Genomic DNA, 27,954 nt, shown 5'->3' with positions numbered 1-27,954 from the left:
TACTTTTGCAGGATGCCGGAAAAGAGGAAACAGTGTGTGTACAGCTCTTTGTGCTCTGTTGCTCTTCTCTCTGCTCCGTGACGTTCCTGTTCAGTCTCCTCCACAACACCCCACTCTGCCCTGATGTGTTCAGCATTACTGCACAGAACTGTTACCACCTGTTACATTGTCTGTTATAAGCTCTATTAGTGTTACTGACACCTCCTGTTATTTCACTCTGCCGTGCTATGTTATTTGAAGTACACCACTTATATTTAGTGTATTCCACATTACATTCTCTGATCTATTTATTTTGACAGCTCCTAATTCTATATCCTGCCACCTACTTCATTTTGCGCACTCGTTATTTTACTCTGTGGTGATCTCTACTACTGTGTTCTCTTCATGTAGCTGTTGTCTGCGATGACCCCACTTACGTATCCTCCTTCTCCATTGCCCCGTTTACATGTACTGAGCTGCTTCGCTCTTCCTTGACCAGCTGCCCCTCCTTACTCACTCATCACCAACCCCTCTTTTGCCACATACATACATCCATTCCTCCTTTACCAACCCCCGCACTCCTCTATCCACCTCATTTACTTACCCCCTCTATCCTGCTCTCACTCCTCTCTACCTCCCCATTTACCCGTTTAGACCCCAATATGCTCGGCTCCCTATACGTCCCTTGCTCACCACTGTACTGCCCAAGACAAAGTAAGCCCCGCACTCCTAAATCATCTCACCCTCCTCGTTCTATGGCACAGTTCACTTCCTACTCTCCAGCTGCTCCTGTTTCTACCTCTGTCACAACCCCCCCCCCCCACACGCGCAATCCTTTTATTTGTCAGGGTCACTCAAAGCCCTATTCTTCCTCCTCTGCTTTTCTCACCGTACACTTCTTCCCTCAGTGATCTCATTCACTCCTTAGACCTACAGTATCGCCTTTATGCCGATGACACCCAACTCTCCTTGTCCTCCCTGATCTCTTCCCTTCCCTACTGTACCAGTTGTATCTGTCATCGCCGCATGGATGCCCAATATGTCCAAAATGAAGTTAATCATCTTCCACCTTCTCTGCATTCGCTCCTTACAGCCAATCTTTATTGCACTCCTGTCGCCTCTACCTTCCAAACATTGCTAGATTTCGTCATCTTTTTTTCCATAGATGCAACCAAAACCCTTGTCCACTCTCTCATCACTAACTGGCATTCCACTCACCTGCCTATCTCAGCTTTAAATGCTGCAGTAACACCTGTCTTTCTCGCCTATCCAGATACACCTCAATACTCTGTCACTTGCTGTACTGGCACCCTATGTCCTCCAGAATAAATTTCAAAGTCCTCACCGTGCCCTACAGAAAGCCCTCAACAACACCTACCTCTTGTAATTCTCCATATACTTCTCTTCACCTCTTAGATCTGCTTCTATCCTGCTTCAGCTGCATCTGTCATGGCTGCCTCCAAGATTTCTCCTGTGCTGCTATCCACCTATGGAACTCCTTAGCATTCCTGACCTGATTCTTCCCAAACCTTAAAAGCTCCCTAAAGACCCCACTCCTACTTAACACCGCTTTCCCTGAGCACCGCTTGCTTCTGCTCCATCCTGCAACTTTAATCATCCCTTCCCACTAGATTGTAAGCTCACAAGCAGGACCTACTCTTCCTTCTGTCCGATACTACTTGTCTAGCGGTTATGTCCTTGTGTCATGTTTTATGTGCACTTGGTTTGGCCAGTCACCAAGAGGAAGGATTACCCCATCTGTGGTCGGCCTACATCTACTACACACTAATCTGGAACAGCTGAGAACAGAAGACCGGTGAAAAGCAATGGATGAACCTGCTGTGTACTCTGAGATTGTACCTGGTAACCACATGAATTGCACACACACAAAACAGATACATCTGCAATTTTAAATGCTTATCCCTTTTAAATACCCATTTATTTATATATCTACATCGACTGTATCTAATTAGACTGTAAACTCTATGAAAGATCTTTTTTTTTTTTTTTTATTGTATTCGTGTGTCTGAACTTGCTGTCACTCCGAATTAGTATATGTTGCAAGGATCTCCATTTATAGTGTGGAGCTGTATCATTGAATGTACAAATAAATGCATTTGTGACTGAAAATGGTAGAGAAACAGCTGCCCACAAGATCAAATCGAAAATGTATTTTAAATGTTCAGAAATTGGACACAGGCCAACAATAAATACTTTAAAGGTTGCTAAAAGTTGATGTTATTTTAAACAGTGCCACTCATAGATATTCATAGCATTTTGCATGGCTGAACTTAAGATCTTTTGAATTTTCCATGCTGAGCTCTAAGTGGCTCCGTGCATGAGGCCTAATAGGCCTTGGGGATATTTAAAAAGACTGATGGACACTTATCTCAAGTTTATTGGGCCTGTATAAGGACCAGAAGAGAGGTGGAACTGTGGTCACACAATGTCCAGCTACTAAATGTATGGTCACAATTTCATAGTTAATATTTGCTCACATAATACCCCTTGACTTTATTGCAGTCTTTGATTTTGTGTGTGCGCCTCTGTACACTAGTCAATAGTAGCTGGCTGTGTATGTGGGGTTGTAGGTGCCAGCTAACCCCTGATGCAGTACGTACTCCGATCAGCCACAACATTAGCACCACCTGCCTTATATTGTGTAGATCCCCCTCCTGCCTCTAAAGCAGCTCTGACCCTCAAGGCATGGACTCCACAAGACCTCTGAAGGTGTCCCGTGGTATCTGGCACCAAGATGTTAGCAGCAGATTCTCTAAATCCTGTAAATTGTGAGGTGGGGCCTCCATGGCTCGGACTTGTTTTTCTAGCACATCACAGCAAATGCTTGATGGGATTGTAATCTAGGGAATTTGGAGTCCAAGTCAACACCCTAAACAGTTTTTGCAGTGTGGCAGGGTGCGTTATCCTGCTGAAAGAGACCACTGTCATCAGGGAATACCGTTGCCATGAAGGGGTGTACTTGATCTGCAGCAATGTTTAGGTAGGTGGTACGTGTCAAAGTAACATCCACATGAATGCTAGGACCCAAGAACATTGCCCAGAGCATCACACTGCCTCCGTCGGCTTGTCATCTGATCCTAGTGCCATCTCTTCTCCAGGTAAACGATGCGAATGCACCGGCCGTTCAAATGGTATAAAAGAAAACATGATTCATCAGACCAAGCCACCTTCTTCCATTGCTCCATGGTCCAGTTCTGGCGCACACGTACCCTTTGTAGGCATTTTCGGCACTAAACAGGTCAGCATGAGCACTCTACGCAGCCCCATACACAGCAAGCTGCGATGCACTGTTATGTTCTGTCCTCTTTCTATCACAACCAGCATTAACTTTTTCAGCAATTTGTGCTACAGTAGCTCTTCTGTGGGATTGGACAAGATCCTTTACTCCCCATGAGCATCAAGACCCTTGGGCGCCCATGACCACGTCATTGGTTGTCCTTCCTTGGACCACTTTTGTTAGGTACTAATCACTGCATACCGGGAACACCCCACCAGACCTGACGTGTTGGAGATGCTCTGACCCAGTCGTCTAGTCATCAGAATTTGGCCCTTGTCAAAGTTGCTCAGATCCTTACACTCGCCCATTTTTCCTGCTCCCAACATTTCAACTTCAAGGACTGACTGTTCGCTCCCTGCCTAATATATCCCAGCCCTTGACAGGTAACGAAATAATCAATGTTATTCACTTCATTTGTCAGTGATTTTAATGTTGTGGCTGATCGCTGTATTTGTTACACGCCCTTTCATACATAAATCAAATTATGCAGCGTTTAAGATTAAGATCAAGTTGCAGAATCAGTGTCCTTGTGTAAGATGTGGATCATGCCTGGGACTAGTCATAACTGGTTTGGTAACTTGTTCTGCTCTTTGTTTTAACCCCAAGTGCCTAAAATGAGAGAAAGAAAGGCACCCAGGAAATAATGCCTGGGGCGTGTTAAAACCTTAGTTTGCAATAAAAAGAAATGGTGGTCAGATAACTGTGATTGTGATCCATTAACAAGCCCCTAAGATAACTATAAAAAAAAAAAGGGGTAGTTTATTGAAACTGCTAAATTTGTAGCGATGTTGCCCATAGCAACCAAATATATTCCAGCTATCACTTTCTAGATCTACACCAAAGAGTTAGGGATTCCTATTAAATACATGGGCTGGCGTGGTGGCACAGTGGTTAGCATGGCTGAGGCCGTGGGCTCCATTTTGACCAGGTGACTATCAATGGTTAGTTTGTATGTTCTCCCTGTGTTCGCCTGAACTTCATATGTGTACTCCTGGTTTCCTCCCACAGTATGAAAATATAAGGGTAGGTTAGGGGGCTTCTGATAAAAAATAAAGACATTAATATGTGTTTGTGTAATATATTGTTAAATAAAAGATAATACACAACTACGTTTACAGTAAATCAATCTATTATTATTTACAATCCTTGTGAGAGTATTATACATATACTTACTGATGCAGACATTGTTATGTCAAATTAAGTTTACAATTAACTTTTTCTTTTGCTTCCATTTCCCTGCTCATCCTGTGACCTGGCCCGTTACCTGCAGCCCTGTACTCATTATCACACACGTGGTCACTGCTTCCCACAAGCATACCATCCAACATCTGGGCAGGCAGTATTGGCACAGGGGGCGTGGCCACATCATGTTGGGGCATGGTCAAACGCAGGGGGCGTGTCCTCTCGGCCCTTCCAAACACCTTCATTGCCGTGTGCACTGGTGGTCAGCAGTGAAAGACAACTGTTTCCAACTTTCCCACCTGTAGGACAAAGCTGATCGGGATGGTGGGACAGAGCCAACATCGTGACTGCCTCGCCTCAGTCAGGAGAGTTGGGGGTTTGCACAAGATCAGCTCAACTATCTCCTGAAACAACATGTGCTGCTCTGACCATTATAAGAGGATTGTCAACAGCGTGTTCTAGCCCGGTGGTAGCATATAGTTGACTACCCCAAGACTTACCCCAACGTCTTCACACCGAACGGCTCCTTCCCGACCAGGCTCCAGGACGACTGATGTGACAACCGACTGCAATGCTTCGCAACGAATTCATGGAGCCAGCGACTGTGAGGTCAAGTCTCACCAGCTCCTTCTTTCGTCGCGATGCCTTGCAGTCGGTTGTCACATCAGTCGTCCTGGAGCCTGGTCGGGAAGGAGCCGCTCGGTGTGAAGACGTTGGGGTAAGTCTTGTCGGAATAATCACCATCATTATTCCGTACCCCACCCTTCTAGCCCACCCACTTCAAAATTAGGGTGGCAAGCACGAGGTGAATATTCATAGCAAAAAAGTTGCTCACACCCTAGTCAACATCACCTTAACAAAACACAGATATCATCCCGACAGCTTGTGCTTCCCCGTGAGAGAACTGGCATCAGAAGAGACTTCCTCTACATTGTCATGCTTAAGGGGAATCTAGGTGCCGGGCACTCCCAAAAGTTTTGAAATTTTGTCTAAAAGAAAAAAACTCTTAAAAAAAAAAAAAAACACAAACAAAAAAAACAAAAACCCCAGCAAAAAAAAAAAAAGAGAAACTGCACTGCATGCAATACCACTTATGACCAGCAGATGGCCATAAATTTATATATATATATATATATATATATATATATATATATATATATATATATATATATATGTTTCATAGTTTATAGTGTGTAGAATCAGAGCAAGCTTGCTGGACTACCACCTAGATAGCCACAGATTGCCTGTTTCCATGTTATACTTGCCAATATTTTTTATATAGTTTCTTGGTCGACCTTGACTGCAATATCCAACATGTCATATGTACTACATTTGATCAGAATGTATGTTTTGCTGCTTCAATATATATAAACTTGGCCCAGAGAATAAGACTCGATATTTAAAATACAGAATAATAGGAATTCTAGTTAGCATTGGTTTGATAACCCCCATTTGCTTTCTATATTTTACAATGAGGAAAGGAAATCACACAAAAGTTTGAATACTGATTTATTAAAAATGCATAAACACAATGGCAGCTGTTTTTGGATTCTCTATAGAATGGCATTAGCTTACTAACAAGAGTTCCCAGATTGACGGTCTGAAGATACTGTTACCAGAGTAAGGAGACTGACAACAGATGTCACTCCAATATGATAGCGGACCTCCATCCCTCTCCCCATAATAGATTTATAGTCTTACTCAACTGGTGATTCCAGAGATGACCCAATAGTGAGCAGACACTGCGCACTGATCCCCTTTTTACTCCCAACATACATGGGAATGATTTGACGGGTCTACAGACCTGGGTTCCCCAGAACCACTTTTGCCTCTCTAACACACTGTCATGTTCTGCAGTTCACAGTGCAATCCACATATAGTACATCACAGGGTAGAAAGCGACGTGGAGAACTGGGTCTGAAGACCTGTCAAATCATTTCCATGGATTTTTCGGAGCAAGGCAATGTGAGGTGTCTGCACAGTGCACAATCCGTGCTGGAATCACTATATCGGTAAGTGTAACTCTGGCCTATTATGTTAGAGTTAGATTGTTCCCTTATTGAACTGTTAAAGAGGGAATGTGTGGTGGACAATCTATCCAACACAATCAAATTGCCAGTCAGATTAGGTAGAACATTCTCATTCTAAAAGGAATGGATATCTGATTGAAAACTTTGTATTGTAATTAAAGTTTGAAACAGTAAATTATTTTTTGACTTACAATCTAATTAAAGATGATGGGATTTAAAGCAATCAAAGTGTAACGTGTGTGTACAATGATGTAACTGTACATAAAATATATTGTTTATTCAATAAGGAAAATAAACGATGCTCGTGTGGAACGTTAGTAAAGAAAATAGTATCCGCTATGAGCTGGTGGTGATTTACGGATATTTGCACGGAGAACCCCTTGATGTCCCTCTCTGAATTAATGAGTTTTATACATGGTGTAAGTCTAATGGGGAACTCCAGCAGAATTAATGAAAAGATTCCCTGTTACCAACTTATAAAACCACCTGGGTCATCTCCAGTAACCACAAAGCTGTTGGTCATGATATTCCCGAGTGTGAAGGTCAACTATCATTCAACAATTAATGAGCACCATGGCCCAGGGAGTTCTGTAACCCGTGGCCACAGAGGGGTCCTATTTTATTTAAAATATTCATTTTGCTGAAGTTCTCAGTTACTCTTTTTTTCAATAAGTAAAAATACAGCTTTGTGATGAATTCTGTCTGTGGATATACTTTCTCTACGGCGCTAAACGTTTGGCAAGACCGAATAACTTACTCATATAACGCTTCAAATTTTTCCACATGCTGCCATGTTACATTCATTAAAGAAACATTCAAAGATTCACCTAGAGAAGTGACATGCTGTAATCTATATCATTGTGGAGTATGACCATCTAATGTATGCTTCTATTGCTACTTCCACACATTCAATCTTCCACTGTACAATGATTCCAAGTATCTATACCCTGATAATGGCGCTGATCTCTATAATAACACTATGTATCTATATGGTGATGATGACACTTTGTATCTATACCCCGATAATGGCGCTGATCTCTATAATTACATTATGTATCTATACCCTAATGATGATACTTTGCATCTATACGGTGATGAGGACACTGCTCTTGATGATGACACTTTGCATTTATACGGTGATGAGGACACTGCTCTTGATGATGACACTTTGCATCTATACGGTGATGAGGACACTGCTCTTGATGATGACACTTTGCATCTATACGGTGATGAGGACACTTTGCATCTATACGGTGATGATGACACTGCTCTTGATGATGACACTTTGCATCTATACGGTGATGAGGACACTGCTCTTGATGATGACACTTTGCATCTATACGGTGATGATGACACTGCTCTTGATGATGACACTTTGCATCTATACGGTGATGAGGACACTGCTCTTGATGATGACACTTTGCATCTATACGGTGATGATGACACTGCTCTTGATGATGACACTTTGCATCTATACGGTGATGAGGACACTGCTCTTGATGATGACACTTTGCATCTATACGGTGATGAGGACACTGCTCTTGATGATGACACTTTGCATCTATACGGTGATGAGGACACTGCTCTTGATGATGACACTTTGCATCTATACGGTGATGATGACACTGCTCTTGATGATGACACTTTGCATCTATACGGTGATGAGGACACTGCTCTTGATGATGACACTTTGCATCTATACGGTGATGATGACACTGCTCTTGATGATGACACTTTGCATCTATACGGTGATGAGGACACTGCTCTTGATGATGACACTTTGCATCTATACGGTGATGATGACACTGCTCTTGATGATGACACTTTGCATCTATACGGTGATGAGGACACTGCTCTTGATGATGACACTTTGCATCTATACGGTGATGAGGACACTGCTCTTGATGATGACACTTTGCATCTATACGGTGATGAGGACACTGCTCTTGATGATGACACTTTGCATCTATACGGTGATGAGGACACTGCTCTTGATGATGACACTTTGCATCTATACGGTGATGATGACACTGCTCTTGATGATGACACTTTGCATCTATACGGTGATGATGACACTGCTCTTGATGATGACACTTTGCATCTATACGGTGATGAGGACACTGCTCGATAATGACACTATGGACTTGATTCATCTTCCATATAAGTCCCTTTGCATGCCATATCTTGCGTGAAATAGCTTTGCGCATGCTTATAAACGGACCTTACGCCAATGAATGCAATTGCACGCGAATGACGCTACTGCCTACGACTTGAAGGACGTAATGGAGGAGGGAAGGGACGGATAAACTTAGGCCATGTACAATCAGGGTGTGCCAACTCAGATGTGGCTGATTCAAGTTGAGACACATATTTCAGCCGTATCATCTGCACTAGCTACAGGGCAGGTGTAAGTGCCGACTGTCACGGCATAGTCTCTGTATTAAAAGCTACACATCTGCCTGCCACTAGATAGCACGGAGCATGTGACTGCATGTAAGAGAAATGATAAAAACACATTGTCTGTACAGTATGTGTTGAGAACATGACACCATGTATCTATACGCTGATAATAATCATGCTACTCTGTATAATACTATACGCTGGATCTATACACTGATGATCATTGTGCTCTGTATGATATTTAACACGTAGACAAGCATTACTTTGGTCACTCGTAATGTTATACATTACAGCATGTACATTGTAAGAGATGCTGCTTTCATCTTAAACATCCTGATATTGACTCATATCCATCAAAGAAATACAAAGGATAAAACATACACACACATATATTAAAATATACAAAATTAAGTGCAAAACACAGTGCATTGTTAAAGCAGACTTGCCTCTGCTGGAGTTTTACGCTGTCCAGTGAGCCCAGAGAAAAAGTGTCCCTCTTTCCTGGAGCGGAGAGTGGACCAGTCACCTGCACAGTGTGGAGGCAGCCATGTTATGGGCACTTTCAGTCTATGTGCCTGAGTCTCAGTGATGTCACTAGAGCCTTAGTCCACCAAAATGGCTGCCTTATGTGTAGACAATAGGTCCTTAACCGTGGTTGTCATTTTCCACCAATAAGAGTATAAAAACCCCCCCAGAAATAAACAAATTATAAAAAATAGTAACACATTCAATGTGGCTGGAGCAACAAAGGTCACGTGAGTATGACACATTTTCTCTGCAACCAATCAGAACACAGGGATTGGCACTCACGTCTTTTTTTTTTGTTTGTTTTTATCAACAACTTTAGAAAAATACAAAAATATTAAAATATATAAAAAAAAACAAAAAAACCCAAAATGACGACAAAAGCAGTTTAAAGAAATACTTGCCGGTAATAGTAACAATTAGCAATCATAACTAGTTTAAACCAGTGTGTCCGCGCCAAGAGAGTAACAAACCTGAGCCAATGTCCGCGCCGTCGTTCAGCAGCTGTTTTAATGATGATCTCCTGAACCGACTTTTGTTTTTGTTCTACCAGTGGTATGATGTTAGTTTATACTAATATCTTTGACTAGTTTTGCTAGCAAAATTCCAGATTTACCAGCAACATTACCAAAAAAGTTAACAAGAAACTTGTTTAGCGGTAAGAAACTTGGTCCAACTGACTAATAAACTAACAAGAAAATGTCAATTGGTTCTATTGCTAATAGTAACTACCATGCTAAATAATAGGCTTTCTAGTAAAGTTTTCAGTGGTTGGTAACAGTAACTAGTTCTACCAATAGCTAACGAGTGACATGCACAGGATAGATCGTACTCTGCAAATGTGCTAACACGCGACTAACTAGAGCACCTGTCCAAGTTTGTTTGTATAAATATTGTCACTATTAACTAATTGTGTTTAAATAACAATATATGGCTATAATTAGTCTGACCATTATAGTGTATGTGTTATAAGAACAGGTCTTTGTTACTAGTTCCACTCTTAACAGGAAGGATGTAGCTAGTTCCACAAGTAAATAGACAATTGGTAAACCTAACCGAACAAGTTGGAGCTGTAACGTGATAGGTTCCGATGGTTAACGCAAGTCTAATTGGCAACTGTTGTTGACTCCACAATTCCACAGGAACGTTAAACTATTTCAATAGTACCAAAGCCATCACTCGTCCCACTAGTAATAATCATCCAACTGCAGAAGCAACGGTAGATTTGGTCCACCTCTTGGCTGTGGCGGTAACCGTGATGCGTTCTACTGGTAAACTAGTCGGGGCGCGCTGGCTGCCTGGTTTCATCGGTAAACACGGCTAGGTCCAATGGTAAAGACCCACAGGTGCCTGGTGCTTTGTACCCAAAATGCGTTGTGTTGTCTCCTCAGCGTTTGCAGGACTCGTCTGCAATTATAAAATTAGAGAGGGATGGAGTTATAGGTGAGCAAGATTGGAGTGCAGTAATGTAAGAGTGCAAAGATAACGGAAGTGGCTGTGGAGAAGGAGAAAGGACGATGAAAGGATCGGGAGATAATGAAGGTCAGAGGAAACATGGTGGTGAAAGAAGGAAGATTTAAATGAATATACAAAAAACACATGCAGAGTGGCATAAACTAGAGAGCTCAGGGTTCCACGTACCCACTATGAGAGCTTTCCTCCTTAAAATGCCCTCCAGCAGGACACTTTCCTCCTCTTCGTCATCCTCGCACTGAGTGAGTGAAGGAACCGGGATCTCGGGCTCATCTGGAGGTCCGTACTCTGCTAGCAGAGAGCTCTCTGATGGATACTCAAAGGTGCGCTCTAGTTCCGCCTCGGGAAAAGAGATGTTCAGCTGGTGAAAAATGAGAGGAAACGTTAGTGGAAAGTTTCTTGAAAAAGAAAAAATGATTCAAATGTGATCGAATCTTCATGTAAGTCCACTTTTTTTTTATATACAGTGAATCTATCAAACAAACCAAACAACATAAAGCTCTTTATTGCTTCTCTAATTTCAGACAGCAAAATATCTTCCTTCACATCTGTAGATGACAGGTGCACAATGTCTTGTTTAAATGGCACATATAGTTTACTTTAAGAAGTGGACTGAAATCTTTACCCACTTATCGCTTCTTATTTCTTTACTAGCTAATTACTTAAACTCAACATTTCTCCTAGACTACATTCCACTTAGACATAATTCTGCTGAATATGTTTGTTTTCTGGTCCGTAAGATGGCAGATGTAGAGGGCTCTAAAGCCGGCAGCACACATTACAATCTGGATGTTAGTCTGCTCCTCAATCGAGGCATTCACAGTATGAACAGGTCTCAACAAATCTATCCGAAATGTAAGAGAAGAGAAAAAAAAAGTTATAAACTACCATGTACCAAGATATACAGTATGTGGTGTCAAGCATAGTATGCCGAGCCACATCTGGTGGAAGGTACAGTATGCCGAGCCACATCTGGTGGAAGGTACAGTATGCCGAGCCACATCTGGTGGAAGGTACAGTATGCCGAGCCACATCTGGTGGAAGGTACAGTATGCCGAGCCACATCTGGTGGAAGGTACAGTATGCCGAGCCACATCTGGTGGAAGGTACAGTATGCCGAGCCACATCTGGTGGAAGGTACAGTATGCCGAGCCACATCTGGTGGAAGGTACAGTATGCCGAGCCACATCTGGTGGAAGGTACAGTATGCCGAGCCACATCTGGTGGAAGGTACAGTATGCCGAGCCACATCTGGTGGAAGGTACAGTATGCTGAGCCACATCTGGTGGAAGGTACAGTATGCAGAGCCACATCCTACCCAGCGAGAGTGGCTGGCAGCAGTAGGTGGAGTCTGGAGGCTCGCCAAGTGAGTACAGGGTCCCTCTAAGCATGCATGATCGCAAACCTGGGCTTTTAGTAACAGATTCATTAAAAAAAATAATACAGTTTGAAAAACAAAACTACTGGCACTGTCCTTGTTAAGTAGAATTCCTCATAATAGCTGGTGAAAATGATTACTGGTCTGGGGGCTTTGATAAATAGCCCCAATACTGAAATTAGCCTTCCTGCTGCAAAAAGTGCCATTTTCGCAGAAATTAAGGCTTGATAAATATGGTCCTATGCCTTACCATAAAAGAACTTGGCAAAACAATCTCCTATCACCCATCAAATATATCATCATTATCAACATTTATTTATATAGCGGCAGTATATTCCGTAGCGCTTAACAATTGAGAACACAGTAATAAAACAATACTGAGTAATACACAGACAGACAGAGAGGTAAGAGGGCTCTGCTCGCAAGCTTACAATCTGAGGGACAATGGGAGATTGATACAGCAGGTTAAGTGCTACATCGTATTGCATATTAGTCCAGCCAGATTGCAAAGGTAGAAAGTACTTAGTGGGCTGTGTGATCAGTCACACAGCAATGGTGGTCAGGGGGTTGGGGTGAGAGGGTTGATTGAGTATAGAAATATGTGAACTGTGTAGAGGGTGGTAATAGGGTACTCTAGGGAAGTTAAGAGGGTGGTTGAGGAATTTTATAAGCTTGCCTAAAGAGGTGGGTTTTCAGAGAACGTTTGAAGGTTAGAAGTCTAGAGGAAAGTCTTACTGTGCGAGGGAGGGAATTCCACAGAGTGTGGGCAGCCCGAAAAAAAAGTCCTGTAACCGGGAATGGGAGCAGGAACATAACCGGGAATGGGAGCAGGAACATACCACATCTCCATTTTTAATCACATAGTAAAATAACAATAACCATCTTGGTTTCAAGATTATGTTTCATGTGTCCTCACTATATACTAGTAAAATAAAATAAAACAAATCTGCACTAAAACACAATTAGGAGAAAATAAATCCTACTCTCTGCCTTTATTGCAAAACTAAAGCACCTTCAGGCATCTGTCAAGGAAGGGGTTAATGATGTTAATCTCTTAATTGGATATGCTGTTAACCAGATTATGTGGTTAGGGGTTATCCAGGGGAGATGTATTTGGAGTGAGAAACTCTATCTAGGAAAGGAGCAGAGGGGGAGCCAGGTCTGGAGATAGGGAGAGGGGAAGAGATTAGAGACAGAGTATGAATGATGGGGAACTGTAAATGGGAGGATTACTGAGAAAGAGAAGGATTGTATGCAGCAACTGAGGAATGAGCTAATTACAGCAGAGTTATTATATCCTCTCTTGAGTGGTTAATAAAGAGTGTATTATCTCACTCTTCTATGCACTCTGTCCATTGTCCACTGGTAATCAATGATCTTTGTCTCTCTACCCCGGGAATTTCCAGACCCTCTTTTCCATGATCCCAATCTCCCACCACGCCCAGCTGTCTCTCCTCCCCCCCCCATGACCCCAGATGTCTAGAGCCTTCTTACCAGATCTCTGCCCCTCCTTTTAACTCTTCCAGCAGCTGTCTCTTGCTGGAGACCCCTCCTAGTCTGTCTCTTCTTATAAATGTGCTACATATAATATCAGTTATGTGACTGTCAGTCTCCTCTAGCCATGTCTATATCATCCCTTATACCTGCTTTACCCACTTCTACATCTTTATGTCCCTCTCCCCTCCACCCTCCCTTTGTCTTATCCCTCTCCTCACATCCTCCAGACTGTCTGAGGTCTATGTCAGCTGTGACTTCCCCTCCTCCGTCACACTGACGTGCAGACTTTCCTCTATCTCGGTTTTCTCATCTCTTCAAAGTGGACACCAGGGACTGGGCTTTGGGGAGGGGGGAAGGGGTCATCTGCCACCCTGCCAGTCCCATAGTGGGCTACCTAGAGCTGGGTCACCTGCATTTTTACTTCCATTAAAATGTTCTTAATAGGCTACTGAGTTGGGTCTCATCCCCTCCCCCCAGACTAAAATTTGCCAGTCAGCCCTTGGTGGACACCCATGTGACACTGTAAGGACGGTCTGATTGTCTTTGTGTCTATGTGTAAGCTGTTTCCTACTGCATGAATGTGCACTTTTCTACAAGGAAGGCCAGTGTCTTTTTGACTGTAATTTAGCATTATGGGTAGTGTGTGCAGATAGCTTTCAATTAGAAATCTAGAAACAGGCTGGATGCAGACTTAAAGGGTAAATTAGACACAAAGAGCCTCATTTAGAGCACACTGCAATTCTGCAGCTCGAATGCAAACATAAACTTGTGGCCTATCGGTTGTGTTTTGAACTGCACATATTTTAAGATTCGTGCAAGTCAAAATACAGTGCGTGGATGCGAGCAGTGAAAGATATACCCTAAACGTATCTGGCTGCGTCTGGAGTAAACATACGTCTGTCATCATCAGGAACAACGTGATGATCACTGCCATCTAAATAAATAGGTAAACAATTTCCATCTAAAATAATCAACCAACACCAACCTGGGCCGGTTATCACTAATGCAGAGGTACAATAAACACTGGGTCTCGCGCAACATGTATAATTACAAGTGCCAGCATGCCTACGTCTACCAGAGCATGATGGTGCTGGAGGACTGGCAGAGTATGGTCACCATACAGGCAGTGCTGCTGGAGGACTGGCAGAGTATGGCCGCCATACAGGCAGTGCTGCTGGAGGACTGGCAGAGTATGGTCACCATACAGTCAGTGCTGCTGGAGGACTGGCAGAGTATGGTCACCATACAGTCAGTGCTGCTGGAGGACTGGCAGAGTATGGTCACCATACAGGCAGTGCTGCTGGAGGACTGGCAGAGTATGGTCACCATACAGGCAGTGCTGCTGGAGGACTGGCAGAGTATGGTCACCATACAGGCAGTGCTGCTGGAGGACTGGCAGAGTATGGTCACCATACAGGCAGTGCTGCTGGAGGACTGGCAGAGTATGGTCACCATACAGGCAGTGCTGCTGGAGGACTGGCAGAGTATGGTCACCATACAGACAGTGCTGCTGGAGGACTGGCAGAGTATGGTCACCATACAGTCAGTGCTGCTGGAGGACTGGCAGAGTATGGCCACCATACAGGCAGTGCTGCTGGAGGACTGGCAGAGTATGGTCACCATACAGGCAGTGCTGCTGGAGGACTGGCAGAGTATGGTCACCATACAGGCAGTGCTGCTGGAGGACTGGCAGAGTATGGTCACCATACAGGCAGTGCTGCTGGAGGACTGGCAGAGTATGGTCACCATACAGGCAGTGCTGCTGGAGGACTGGCAGAGTATGGCTGCCATACAGGCAGTGCTGCTGGAGGACTGGCAGAGTATGGTCACCATACAGGCAGTGCTGCTGGAGGACTGGCAGAGTATGGTCACCATACAGGCAGTGCTGCTGGAGGACTGGCAGAGTATGGTCACCATACAGGCAGTGCTGCTGGAGGACTGGCAGAGTATGGTCACCATACAGGCAGTGCTGCTGGAGGACTGGCAGAGTATGGTCACCATACAGGCAGTGCTGCTGGAGGACTGGCAGAGTATGGTCACCATACAGGCAGTGCTGCTGGAGGACTGGCAGAGTATGGTCACCATACAGGCAGTGCTGCTGGAGGACTGGCAGAGTATGGCCGCCATACAGGCAGTGCTGCTGGAGGACTGGCAGAGTGTGGTCACCATACAGGCAGTGCTGCTGGAGGACTGGCAGAGTATGGCCGATATATAGAGGCAGTGCTGCTGGAGGACTGGCAGAGTATGGCCACCATACAGGCAGTGCTGCTGGAGGACTGGCAGAGTATGGCCACCATACAGGCAGTGCTGCTGGAGGACTGGCAGAGTATGGTCACCATACAGGCAGTGCTGCTGGAGGACTGGCAGAGTATGGTCACCATACAGGCAGTGCTAATGGAGGACTGGCAGAGTATGGTCACCATACAGTCAGTGCTGCTGGAGGACTGGCAGAGTATGGCCGCCATACAGGCAGTGCTGCTGGAGGACTGGCAGAGTATGGCCGATATATAGAGGCAGTACTGCGATGAGAGATAACAAAGTAATTTAGAATCACAATGTGAGACAAACGGAAGGATGGCTTTTGCTTGAGAACGAACAATGTAAAAGTATAGGCAAAATATAATTTTATCATAAATTTATTTATATAGCGCCACTAATTCGGCAGCGCTGTACAAAGAACTCTCTCACATCAGTCCCTGCACCATTGGAGCTTACAGTCTAAATTCCCAAACACATACACTGAGAGACAAGGGCTTGTTGAACTGGGTGGAGCGTTTATTTGGTCACAAAGATGTGGTGTAGGATAAGTAGAAAAATATGGTTCAGGGACAGAAGAAAAAGGCCTCAAAAACTAGAGCAGATGAGGGGTGTGAGCTTGGGAGAGTAGGAAGAGGTGCAGCACAGGAGAAGTCTTTACATGCATGTCTGGTGCAGGATATAGATGTTAATGAGCAAAATCACTAACAAAGCCTTTATGGAGCATCGTTGTATAATCGGTATAATTAAAACACTGCTCCTGTCTAGTGAAGTTTTACAAGGCATTTCTGCGGTATATTCTCATCTTCTCCCGTCCTTCACACAGGCAGGAATATCGTCTATAAATAGTGTCACTCCCTGCGTTATGATGCTGCCTCTATACACATCACACATATTCCTCTCCGCAGCCACTTCGCTATGTGTATTACAGAAGGACTGTCTGTGCCCCTCCAGTCTGGCCACATATTGATTTGACAGATAAGTATGAAAAGAACAAATATGTAGCTCAGGCTTCTGTATTAGTTCAGTGAATATATACTTAGTACATTGCAGTGTTTGGTATAGGAGAAGAACTTAATGCATAGCTGCATGTCATTTGTAGTTAGGCCGCTGGTCAGAGAGATGCTTAAAATAAACCCATCATTTGCACAAAATGCGAGCAGCCATGGGATAAAATATAAAATGACTTGTTCTAATTTCTGACTGATTAATAGGGGCATATTCAATTGTCCGCGGTTTCCGCTGCGGAACAACTATTACCGGTATTACGGTAATAGTAAGCCGGATTTGAGCTCACAGCTCCCTGAGCCGCGAACTGAAATCCAACGAGAAAAGTACTGTAATACCGGTATTTACGCGCACTATTACCGTAATGACGATAATAGTGCGCGGGGCACATTACTTTTGACTGTAACGCCAACAATTGAATATGCCCCATAGACGTTATTTCCCTCCCACGTATATATAGAGCGGTAACGTACTGTGGTGGCCAGGCTCAGTGACGCGATTCACAAGTGGGTGGAGCAATCACATCAACAAGCCCCCCCCCCCAAGTCTCCTTAGCAAATAGTGATTGGCAGGGGCGTGATGACACAATTCATGTCACGCCATTGGCGCTCCGCGGAAAAATTTCCTTCTCCTTCGAGAGTCCGAGAGGTTTCTCTGTAATCCGGCAGTCTCCCGGACACTCTGGGAGAGCAGGCAACTATGAGAAATGAGGACAAGCACACAGCAGGAACTGATAGGGAAACCTGCACGCAGAACCAGAGAAGTAGTACTGTGCAGAGGTCTATATGCACAGAATAAGATTACAAGCTGAGATTTGCATCCAGGGTGAAAATACTATGCAGATGGACAGTGTTTGAAAAAAAAAAAAAAAAGAGGTTTCATGGTTTATGTGAAATGGGAGCAGTCCACGGAAATGAAGGCTCAGCACTTTTGCAGTTACTCTGCCCATTACCAGCTGTGTCCTCTACCTCTGGTTCCGCCGTCCTCGCTTTTGCTCTCCACCTTGCCCTCTGGATCCACTATGATTACTCACTGCTCCCATTTCCGGCTGGTAATCCGCCCCCACCCTGTGCCTCCTTCTACGTCAATCTAAATCTGAATGATTTCACTATTCTCTATCTGTCATCTTAATGTGGATTGTATCCTGCAGCCTGTATCTGTGATGTGAATCAGGCGTGCGTTCTGTGCCTCTATTCTTCATCTCAACTCCAGACAACGTGCCCACTCGTCATTATGTGGGGTTAAACCTTGCCAAAGTACACTCACTTCTCCCCTTAGCCTGAAATAAACAACAAATTTCAAGTGTAAGTGTACTGAATGTGTGATAATGGGTGGGCAGGGCCCATGTAGCCGGTCCAGGCATTGCAGAGCAGAGTACATTTCCTCTGTGTCTGGCAGCCACAGGAGCACAAGCTGGTCTTGCTAATATTAATGAGCAAATGGATTCTTGGCAGCAGGTTGTGCCAGCTGGTGTAGCAGAGCGTGCCTGTACACACGCCGGGTATCACCGTCAGTAAACGGAAGTGATGCTGATATTCTCACCGTTTCCAGCGTTTCACATGGCTAAAGTGGGACGATTCAGGTGTAGCGCGTTTCTCTTGTGTCCGTACACACGTGGACAAACAGGGGCATCGTTTCATATTTAAGTCAACACAGTGATGAACACCCTTGACCTGTGGCCCCCAGCTCTGTCCTGCTGTCCGATTTGTGAGTAAGTGCTTGTAACACATGTTTACCTTACGTTAAAATGTCTGCTGATGTGGACTTACATACAGATTTATCTTTCTTTTATTCAATGTTTAGTTTTAACTTAATGCGGAGATTAAGGGTAACTTGCGGCCCTTTTGAAGGTTCGAGGGCAGTCCATGTGGCCCCTGAAGTGTATCAGGTTCCCCATCACTGATTTAATCTTACATCCGATTGTTAAACAATTGATGTGCGTTGGTGACAATACATCCAATAATATTAGATGAAGATGGCCAGAATAGGTGGAGGGGAGAGGGAGAGGGAGTGTGTGTGTGTTGTCCTACACTGCAAATGCACTGAATACAATTCTGATCGGACAGAGCAGACAGACAATGTGTGTGAAGCAATTAGATTTTAGACAATCTGTTTAAAAGTGATGAGATTTAATATGATGGAATTGTATAAACATAAATTAATCAGCGTGTGGTCAGCTTATTGCTACAGCCCCGTATGACACAAGTTTAAGTGTCACAAAGTCGCATCATGTTGTGCAAATCTACTTTCCACAAGAGCTTCCTGTGTAGTGACATGTTCACAGCAAGTACCGCGGTCCTGCAGCTGTCTGTGCGGAGGAACTGCTATTATATGTGGCCATCTGCCCACGTGTTCTCTATGTAACACAACACATGCAAACTATGCCACTTCTGTGCCCACAAGGAATATCTTCATGTCACCAAACTCACCCCGTCGGCCTGTGCAATATTCCGCTCTAAAGCAAACACCACTGGCAGAAATCGGCGCATTTTTGCGCATAGTGAGACGCGTGGCAGAAGCAAAGCCGATTTGTTTTGTGCTTGGGCTGTATTGCACCTAAACTACCTCCAGCCTCTTTTAGCAGAAAAAAATGACTGATATCAGAGAGCAATAGCTTGCACTCAACTGCACAGCAAAGATAAATACAATGTCAGACATCTGAAGTTCTGTCAAGGTATGGTGACTTTTACCATTAACTTTACCCCAATCTGAATATGTTCTATTTGTAACTAGTCTCTGCTTCCTACCACCTGAGTACATATTGTTCTACTAGTCTCTGTGCTTTTATTTTATGTACGTATGTTTATTGGTGGGGGAAATGCACACCGCACGTCCTGTCTGTAAGCCCTTAGAATGACAGCGCAAATAGAAACTTGGGAGCCTACAGAACAATAACTTACATCTGTAAAGTGCTGCATGTTAGTTTTCTTGCCTAATTACAAACCTAAAGAAGTATACAGTGATTTATATAATGGTATGTTAGCAGAGCCTTTTATAGGCCATATTGTAGCCTGGTAACCTAACATATATGTGAACCACAGAATGACAGAAAGTTTGGCAGCATTGAAATAGCAGAAAATCTTATTTCCATGACACATTTCCTTTCAATAATCATGGAGCATTCTAACCATGGAATTTAAGGGAATACATTTTTTATTTATTGCATTGTGATTGGTTGCCCCATCCGAGAGCTGGAAGAACAAACACCGCAGGATTTTTTGTACCATTATACTTGAAAAATGTTCGGTCTGGGTGGGTAAAAATTTTATTTAATTGAGAGACGATATCCCCTTTAATGAAAGGAGGGTTAAGCTGGCAGTGCAAGCTGCTGTACCAGCAATCTGCTCTGATATTGTCATGAATGTGGCCCTACAACCAAAGATATGCCCAAAAAAAAGCAAAGCAAAACTGATGGCCGAAAATGCAACCAGCAGATGACCTCTGTTGGCCTGTGTGGGTGGTCCACTGCCGACTGCACCCACAGGCTGCCATGTAATCTGAGCCAGAGCCAAATGCAGTAACCCGTATGTGTGGCTATCCTCTGTCAGCTCTTGTGCCATAGCTCTTGTGCCATCAGCATTGGGCAGTGAAGTAGTTGTTTTTCGACTGCCACAGTAGTGTTTGAGCTAGAATATGCCGAAATAAATAGCAATAATATATATATTCTTATCATACAGCAATATGGCTTAGTGTCCTAAAATAAAACAGGAAACCACCACTGTACATTACACCCATGGAATGATCAAACAATAAGCTTTAAACATTTCTCATACAGGGAATGACCGTTATCTTACCAAGCTACAGAAGAACATTAAAAACACCGGAATAAATATAATGTAATGTGATCATATTAATAGCTTTCCTGAAATGAAGGGGAAGACCTGAAACATCACCAGTATATTTAAATGGAAAAAATGCTCAAACTGAGGTAAAATTTGCAGAATTATTGTGAGAATTAGGCAACAACTTTTAACTGAATCTCTGCAAAACAAAATAAGTCACATTTGTATATAGCGTAGTTTTAAGTTCTAAAGGTGTGGTGCGCCTTGTTTAAGAATGTCTTCCAATTCCAGCAGCCACTACAAACTCTAACTATGACCCCGAACGTGTCTGAGCCTGCCAGGGAATGAGGAGAGATAACATTCTACAGCAGAGATAGAGGGCGAGTTATGTGCAAGGGGGCGAGAGAGCATGGGGGAGGGAGGGACAGAGCATGACAGTGGGGACAAACTGAGATTTTAAGAGGGAGGGCAAGAAAAGTAGATGTTTGAGAGAAAGATAGACGAGTGAGAGAGAGACGGAGAGAGGATAGATGAGTGAGAGACAGAGAGAAAACAGAGAGGGAGAGAGAACGGAGAGAGGATAGATGAGTGAGAGACAGAGAGAAAACAGAGAGGGAGAGAGAATGGAGAGAGGATAGATGAGTGAGAGACAGAGAGAAAACAGAGAGTGAGAGAATGGAGAGAGGATAGTTGAGAGAGAGAGACGGAGAGAGAAAACAGAGAGAGAGAAACCCGAGAGAGGATAGATGAGTGAGAGAGAAGACAGAGAGAGGGGGGTAGATAAGTGAGAAAGAAGAGCAAAAGAGAGAAAATTAGATGAGTGAGAGAAATGGAGAGAGAGAAAACAAAGTGTAAGAGAGGACAGAGAGAAGGGGGATATATCAGTAAGAAAGAAGAGTGAAAGACAATGAGAGTGGAAGAAATCAGAGAAAGAGAGAGATGTTTAAGAGAGGAGAGATGAGCGAGAGAAGAAATGAAAGAGATGTGTGAGACAAAGGAACATCTTAAATTCATTTTTTCTCTATAATTCTGAGGAGAATACAACTTACTCCATGAAAAAGACAAGTAGAGGAACGTATAACTGGGATAGAGCCAGAAGTAAATAGTTATAATGCAATATAAAGAAGAGAAAGACAGAAATATGCATATTACAGAGAAGAAGAACAATCAAATATATTGTAGGGTCTAGGACAAGGTAAAATCATCTCTTACCTTCTTCTTGTCCCGAGTGTGTTTGGCCATGCAGGACCTAGACAAGGCCAAATAACCCCCAATTACTTTGATCTCATCTACTGTTGGATAACGTTTTTTGCCAGACTCCGGCTTTGGGGTTGAACTTTTAGTCTCTGTAGCAACAAACCCATTCTCACAAACAGCCACTTTACGTGGGTTGACTGTAATCGTGTTGCCTTTCCTCCTCTGCAGGGCCTGGTTCTCCCCTGTACCTTTTTTGATACTCTGAAAATTACAAGTGACCCTGGAAGGACTGAGACCTCTTTCTCCGTCCTCCTCTGTTTTCCCAGTGCTAAGTTTGAAGGTTTCAGGCCTTGTTGTGGCAGGTGAAACCTGGGTAGACAGTCTTAAATGTCTGGCAGGAGATGCTGGCCGCAGTTGAAATGGAAAAGACCTGATTTCTTCCATCATGCTAGGCCTGGTGCTGAACCCACTCATGGCTGTGGGGGCCACACAGGTCGAGAGCTCAGCTGGCTCAGAGTCAACACAGGAAGAGGATGAGGGGGCGTGGGAGGAGAGAGTGGTTTCCTGAGCTAAAGTCTGGCTTCCCGTGGCAGCTTGAAGGCAGGAAGGAGGAGGCGGAGCAATGTTAGCAAGTGAAGATGAGGCCTGGTTCTCAGACTCAACTACTACCAAAGGAGTGGACAATAAAGTCTTGGCCGCCACCTCTCCTTCACCATTGATGCACTGTAAACATGGGTCACTATTCTCATCTTCTGTTCTTGAACCTCCAAACCGGCAAAGCAGTCTGCTCACCCTCCCTTTAGGGGACTGGCGGTCCTCTGGGGGACATTCTTGTTCCTTTACCTCATTTGGTGGATTTGAATCTCTGACTATGTCATCTACTTTTGCTATGCGGTGGACTGTTTGTTCTGTGGTAGGCTTTGATCTTGTACAAGAGTACTCTGGGATCCTCCTCTGCTTCTCCTGTTGGATAAATGGATTTTGCTGAACTGGCCCTATATTCTCCCTCAGCACTCGGCTCTCTTTTTCTTCTGCTTCTCCACCACCCATCTTCTCCCTCTCCTCTTCTTCTCCTCCATCCAACTCAACTTTGTTCTCCAGAACGGAAGCTTCAGCCTTGGCTTTTCTGCGTAAAATAATCTCTCTCTTCCAGGCAGGCATCTTGGCAAGACGATCCTCCTCTTCCCTCTCCCTCCTTTTCATCTCTTCCTCATCCTTTCGTTTTCGCTCCAGAAGATAGACCTTCCAGTCAGGAACCTCCATCATTTTCAGACCGATGGGTCCAAGTGTTGAGCTTGAATGTCGACTCAATTTTTGGTTATTTTTCAGATTCAGCAGCTGGCATTTGCCAAGGAGGCATGTTGAATGGAGAAAAATTAGTTTTCTTCACTCTTAGTTTTAAGTTCCTGAAAAAGGATTGTGAAATGAAAGTATTAAGTACAATGAGACGTGACAACTTGAAGTATAAAAAGAACAAAACAAAAACAAATCCACCATGGCAAGACATAAGGAACTACAGGAAATAAATAAATGGGCAAGCAGAATTAAGGGCATGGTGAGAAAGGATAAAATAAATGTTAGAAAAAAAACCTCAAATTTGGAAAGAAAATGTCACAGTGTGGTCAACTTAAGAATGTGCGAGAGTTACAGAAGATAGAAGGGAAGCAGTAGTGTGAAAGAAAAGAGAAGTAAGGGAAGTAAAAGGGGAAATAAAGGAGAAGAATAAAATGTAACTTGGTTGAGGGTAACTAGAGCAATCTACCTTATCATTTCAATCTTATTCAAATATCATTCTGACCGGGCATGTCAGAGGAGACACACTACACACTATAGGAGAGGAGGATCTGGTCTTCTCACCAATGGTACTTATACAATAATCACAGGAACACCTCAGTTGGTGTGCTGTAGTCTATAACGGTATGGTGGGTGGTGATACGGTAACTCCTAATTTGGGAAGTGATAGCACAGACCAAATGAAGCTTTTGTTGCAAGCTTGCTGTAGACGGCATCTGTCATTCCTAAACTGCATAGACTGGGGTGGATTAAGTGCAAACATCTAAGAGAACAGTGAAATGGCAGAAATGCGAGAGTGCAGTGCAGTCAGATAGAGCGGAGAGGGACAGCTCCGTGCTATCAAACCAGTGTGAGACATCACAGTACAATCATACATGGACGCAACAAAGTACAGTATGATCAGACGGGAGTGAGATAGCACAATTAAATGTGGTATTGGAGCTGCAAAGTGCAGTGGGCTTAGATGGGTGGTAAGATAGCACAGTATGAGTGGGGGCCAGACAGATCAATTAGACAGGGATGTGTGGGGGAAGGGGGAGGCAGAGCAATAAGACTAAGCAGAGATAGCGAAGAAAACTGAGACAGCAGAGGACTCAGTAATGGGCAGAGATCTCAGTAGAGGTAAATGTGATTGGAAAAGATGAACAGTTAGGGCAATCAGGCCTGGCTAGGGACAATAGGTAGACAAAGGAGCAGCTGTTCACACACACACACACACACACACTGCTATATTTATATACACACATACATATATATATATACAGGGGGGCTTTCCTATGAAACCCGAGACACAAATAGTTAGACTCGTGTAGGAGATTTATTATACACTGTGAGTACAAAGAAAGTTATAAACACCACCGAGCATTATTACCAGACAGATATGTAGCTATAGACAACATGCAATATAATCATGCACATATCTACAATACCAAATACACATTAATAGAGATGATCTGTTATCTTTATAGGGAATTAAACAGATCTCTATTACACACATGCATTACGCAGTGTGAGGGACAGAATGTTCCCATCTATTTCTTATCATCTGCTTTATATTTACGGAATAGATAGACAAATAAATCAGACACATTCTAAACACATACAAGCAGGACAGGTATCATCATCATCATCATCACCATTTATTTATATAGCGCCACTGATATTCGTTATATATTCGTTTCTACATTAACATGTATAAATTATATGCGGGACAAGCCACATGTGATGTACATACCACTTTCTTTGCTGGTCACAAAAGCTTCCAAATATTCCAAGCATCCCACTATATCCGATGAACCATTCTTGAGACAACTTCCCCAGAAAGAGGGGCCATTGGAGAGTATGGGTTTTCCTCTAAAGTCTGTGTTCCATTAAATATAAAAACAAATGTCAAAAAAATCTTTATCCTAATCGAATTCCAGGGCTGAAAATTGGGCTTTCCGAGTAACATGCATTATTTAGGGGAGAGAAAAATAAATGTTAGCTTTCTTTTTAAATCTGTAAGCTAAATGTGCTTTAAACCCCCCTTTAAATGAAGTGGAGAGAGAAGGATGTGTGGAAAGAAGAAATTGAATCACAGACAGAAGGAGAGAGAGGGGGTGGAGGGTGAGGTTACTGCTATGAATAATACTGAGAGTAAAGGGGGAGGGTGGATATACTGAGGAAGGAGGGGGGGGGGTGATACAGCCCTATTAACTCAAGCACTGCTGGGGGGGCGTTGAGCCACACAATTACACTGAAGCCTCTGGTAATATTACAGAAAACCACATTCCGATACGGATTGCTCACTTCCTATCACAACTTCCTCTAATTTTCTGTACATAAAAACACTAATTAAAATTGTGAAAGCAAAAAAAAAGAAAAAGAAAATGTTCTATCGCTCTCTTCCCAAACTGTCTTTCTTTGGGTCTTACGGATAGAAGTGTATAGATCATCTCCACGCCTGGCTCCCAACATGATAATTCATCCACCCTCTATATTACTGCATGTTTTAGAGCATTGTGGTGTCTTTGTATATGCCTCTCGGGATGTCCCTTTTCAATTCCAAATTGCCCCTATTGTCTGTCTCACCTATAGGTTTCTATAGAAAATGTACTGTATTGTGTTGATTTGGATCCTAAATTTAGAAAAGCATCCACCCAGATTATGTTAAAGTACATTTTAGTACATTATATTGTTTGTAGCTGAAGTGAGCTTTGTTACATGATAATTAATATTCTATTGTCTGTTGAAAAGAATGCATAGGTATATAAAAGCATCTTTTCTTGGCCAAGGAAACAGCAGAACTAAAGCTGGGTACACTACACAGTTTTCATCCAATAATCGGCTCAATCAGCCGACATACGACCGCTCGTTCAAAAGTCGGGTCAGTGTGTGCAGTGACACGATGGTCGAAAGTCTGCCCAAATGGATGATTGTCGCCTCATTTGGTTGGTCGTACCGTTTAATATTTTCGTTCCAATCTCGTTTCCCTTGTGTAGTGTGTATAAACTTCCGACCGATCCACAACAGTGAGTACGAAATTACAGTCATTGCCCACGACACCATGGCTATAAAAAGTCGCTAAAGGGACGTCCGCTCTTCCCTTTATCGTCCTAAACAAGGCTAGTGTGTATGCAGTCCATGGACCGAGCGATCGAAACATCGATCGCATGTAAAATCGCTTGGCCTAAAAAGTTGGTTGAAATTTCTGTAGTGTGTACCCAGCTTTACATAGTAAGTTGATTTACGGTCATTTGCATCTGAATGTATACTGAAGTATATGTACATCTGTGGCATTTTATTTTAAAGGACAACTAAATCTAAGGCACAAATTGATTCAGAATGAATGCACATATATACATGTAAACATTCCCAGACCTTCACAAATCTTTTTACATCAGTATTTACATTTGCTAATGAGAGCTATTGTTCTGTTATCCACTATCTCAGTCTCTACTTTTCCTGGGAACAACTTGTGTATTGAGTGCATAGCCCACCAGCTTGGATACACACTGAACAAACACATTTATAAAAGTAACAGATCACTGAACTGTGACCACTCGCCCCATCCCCTAGATCAATTTGTATCTGGCAGACCAAATTAGAAAACCAAAAACTGCAGAAAACAAAAACATTTGTCACTTTTATTTCCAGCAACTGGTCCAAGTAAATGTCAGGACTGAACCCCACAACCACTTAAACAATTACCAACGAGTGGCTGGGTGCTCACTTCTATGCGAAGACTGAAATCGCAGTTGTCTTGTTTCGGACAATGACAACTGTACACTATAAAGGACATATTCAATTAGCTGCAGAGTGCCTCCGGAACGATAGTGAAGGCACTCCGCAGCGGTGTGATGTGGCAGATTTCTCTTCGCCCCCTGCCCCCTCCCCCAGGGGTGCAAGAAGAATACGTGATGTTGTGGTACCATCATACCGGAAAACATTTGCCGCCGCGATCCGAACATCGCGACTAAATGAATATGCCCCATAGATTGAATCATTTCATAGACGATAATCAACATACATTTAAAGATCAATTTAAGTGACTTTATAAATAATTTGGCCAGTAGTATATGTTTATTGGTTGTTTTTGTGTGCATAGTAAACACCATGTGGACTCGCTAACTACCGCTCAATATCACTTCTCCCCTTTGCCTCCAAACTACTCAAGCATATTGCCTGCAACCGACTCACCAGTCACCTCTCGGTTCACTCCCTCTCGACCCCCGCCAATCTGGATTACGCCCCTCCACTCCACTGAAACTGATACCAACGACCTCCTCTTGGCCAAATCCAGGGTTCACTTCTCCCTGCTCATTCTCTTGGACCTCTCTGCTGCCTTTGATACCGTGGATCACCCCCTCCTTCTGCAGACCCTTCTTTCTCTCAGACTCTCTGGCACTGTCCTTACTTGGTTCACCTCATACCTTGACAACCGCTCCTGCTCTGTGTCCACTCCCGACTCATCCTCATCCCCCTCTGCCCTCCCCGTTGGAGTCCCTCAGGGCTCTGTTCTCGGCCCTCTTCTTTTCTCACTCTACACTACCTCCCTGGGCGATCTCATCTCTTCATTTGATCTCCACTACTACCTCTACGCCGACGACATTCAACTCTACATCTCTTCCCCTGAAACCCCCCCCACCCTCCTCTCTTCTTTCTGACTGCCTCTCC

General features: G+C 43.5%; 1 protein-coding gene across 1 annotated transcript; it reads right to left on the bottom strand.

Moving 5' to 3' along the window:
• Positions 1-10,111: 10,111 nt before the first annotated feature.
• Positions 10,112-25,421, bottom strand: PPP1R18 (protein phosphatase 1 regulatory subunit 18). The gene is made up of 4 exons (XM_075186619.1): positions 25,034-25,421; positions 22,021-23,411; positions 11,056-11,248; positions 10,112-10,821 (listed from the first exon to the last, which is right to left on the bottom strand). The coding sequence occupies exons 2-4, from the start codon at positions 23,269-23,271 to the stop codon at positions 10,802-10,804; spliced, it is 1,464 nt and encodes a 487-aa protein (XP_075042720.1). The 5' UTR covers positions 23,272-23,411; positions 25,034-25,421; the 3' UTR covers positions 10,112-10,801.
• Between the last annotated feature and the right edge of the window lie 2,533 nt (positions 25,422-27,954).

This window comes from Mixophyes fleayi, chromosome 9, assembly GCF_038048845.1.
Source record: "Mixophyes fleayi isolate aMixFle1 chromosome 9, aMixFle1.hap1, whole genome shotgun sequence".
In the NCBI taxonomy this organism is placed as follows: domain Eukaryota; kingdom Metazoa; phylum Chordata; class Amphibia; order Anura; family Limnodynastidae; genus Mixophyes; species Mixophyes fleayi.
The sequence above is the reverse complement of the archived record's forward strand: the minus strand, read 5'-3'. Positions and strand labels throughout refer to the sequence as shown.